The 2,442-nt window shown below is 46.9% G+C and overlaps 1 protein-coding gene across 1 annotated transcript; it reads right to left on the bottom strand.

Moving 5' to 3' along the window:
- Positions 1–750: 750 nt before the first annotated feature.
- On the bottom strand, positions 751–1,259 carry LOC131480779 (protein BUD31 homolog). Its single transcript, XM_058666720.1, has one exon. The coding sequence runs from the start codon at positions 1,257–1,259 to the stop codon at positions 825–827; it is 435 nt and encodes a 144-aa protein (XP_058522703.1). The 3' UTR covers positions 751–824.
- Between the last annotated feature and the right edge of the window lie 1,183 nt (positions 1,260–2,442).

The following is a 2,442-nucleotide window of genomic DNA, read 5'->3' on the forward strand; positions in this document are numbered from 1 at the left end:
CATCCCAGCTGTGGCATCCCAGATTGGGACCGTTCCTAGCTGTAAATCACGCACCTTGAAGCTCTGAACTTTCATAGCATATGCAGGATTTGTGTCACTGATCCTGGCTAGTCAACGCAGTATTGTTACTCATCTGCTTCATAGCTACCCCAAGCCGGCTGTGCAAACTAAATGTTACACATGTAGCTTCAGTGGGAGGTAAACCAATCAAATAAATGTAGGTCTCCTGGGGATGTCCTGGAAATAGTATCTGGCTGGAACACAATCCGTATAGTATGTAAGATGTTTATAGTTGTTGTCTGGAGAGTAGAGCCATTTGTGTCTACTGAGGTAAGATCATATGAACAACACAACACAGTATGGAAAGCACCTGGTACTCTAACATTCCAACAGGACTCCTATGGTGACTTCTAAACCAGATTACTGTATAGAGAATTCCCATGTTGGTGTTTCTGCAAATGTCAAAGAAGACAATGGGATTTCAAACATGGCATTAATTCATTTATTGGTAAAAGATGTTTCTATGAGACTTAGAAGGAAAGGGGGGAACATAAACTTCCCTGCTTCAAAGCCATGCCATGCCTGTCACAGTGAAGACTGCTCACTTGCACAAAAGCAAACAGCACAGACCTTTTTTTATTTTATTTCAAGAGGTTTAAAAGTTTTATTTTTACAAATCAAAGCTGATGAATACTTCATGTGACTACACTCCACCCTGGGCACGGGGCACTGCTCTGGCTAAGAGCTGCTGCCAGCCAAGTGCATTGCTCGAGAGGCAGGAAGCCGTAGAATCCAAGGCAGGGAAGGCTGTGAGTCCAAGGGCCTCAGCCCGAGCAGCCCCGGCAGCCGCAGTGCGTGCACTCGATGGTGCGGCCCACTTCCAGCTTGCTTTTGGGAACCCGGCAAATGCAATTTGTTCCAAAGTTGGTGTCCCGTGTCTGGATGCACCGCAGGCAGCATAAATTCTCATAGCCTTGTTTCTTCCATTTTGCAATCAGGTTTCTGTCTGCGTAGCCTTCTTTAATACAGTATTCATACAGTTCTCTGCTGATGGCTTTCCGTTTGTAGAAGAGGTCAAAGATGTAGCGGGTCTTCTGGTGGTGGATCCTGAAGATAGGCCACAGTGACTCCACTTTCCTCTTCCCCTCGTGAGGCTCTGTCTCAGCTTCCCTCATCTTCTGATCTAACTCATCCACGGTTGGCTCGATCAACTCCCAGCCATCCGGAGGAGCTTTCCGGCTTCTTTTCACTTTAGGCATGTCTTCTCTCAAGAGGATCTGCAACAGACCCAAACGTTTTACTCTTGACTTAAGAGGAATTTCCCTGTGTTAAAATGGCCTCAAGCCATTACCCAATTTCAACTCATCAGTTGTTTAATCACTTGAGTGAACACTGATTTCTGAAGGATCCTGGTTACATTTCACACTGACAACCCCATAGAACAGACTCTGAAAAAGATCAGGTTGCAAGTATTGGCCTTGGGCAGGTGATTCTAGAAGCATTAGGGAAATACAATGGGGACGGCATGTGTAGCGAGAAGTGAAATTGGGAGGATATGTGAGGTGAGGGTTTTTTTTTAACAAACAAGTTTATTGCAGGGGCTTCAGGAAAGGGCTGTGGGTTAGGGGTCCTGAGTGGAAGCTACGTAGGCGGTCCTTCTGTGTCCTTCTGTTGCATCTGAGCAATCAGCCGCTGCTGCTCTGCAGCCTGACGCATGCGCATCATGACCAGGCTCTCTTAGTCCCTCTCTGTCAGCACCGAGTCCTTTGGCAGTCCTGAATGACCAGGGCAACGATCTGTGCCAGATCCCATAATGGCCAGCACACACAAGTATCTGGTCTGGAATCATCTCATACAAAGTTTCTTTGGGGTTCACCCAAATCAAACTGAAATTAGAACCACAATCAGGAAGAGACTTGCACATTCTATGATCTGACCATGGAATCCATGTGTCCAAGCTGAGCCTCTTCAGAAGCTAAGATGGAGAAATGGACAGCATATCCAGATACACATGAAGGATCTGGTCGTACGTTGGAGCCTACTTTGAATACCTGGTGCCAGAACAGAGGATACAACTGGATCAATTACCCCAGCCAAGTGTTGGCAGTGAAACTCTGGGCAAGTGGAGGTGCTAAGGTGAACTCTGCCTGCCAGTGAATTCTAAAGAGATTTCACCCTGTTTGGAATTGCAAGATGGGCAGCAATTCAGAACAGAGGTATCCAGGACACTGCTGAGATGAAATTGCTCAGAATCTCACCCGAACTTACCTCGTGTCTTCGTGTCCCTGTTTGTGGTATCAGTTCTCGGGGTTGAAGTCCGCCAGCTAGGCCCAGAGTTCACCAAGTGTGATGCAGTGGTGGTCTTGGGTCAAGGAATCACCAGACACAAGCTGGTGAGGAATGTCCTGTCCATTCATCACGAGTTCAAGGTTTATCAAGGCT

The sequence above is a fragment of the Ochotona princeps genome, chromosome 7 (genome assembly GCF_030435755.1).
Source record: "Ochotona princeps isolate mOchPri1 chromosome 7, mOchPri1.hap1, whole genome shotgun sequence".
NCBI classification, from domain to species: Eukaryota; Metazoa; Chordata; class Mammalia; order Lagomorpha; family Ochotonidae; genus Ochotona; species Ochotona princeps.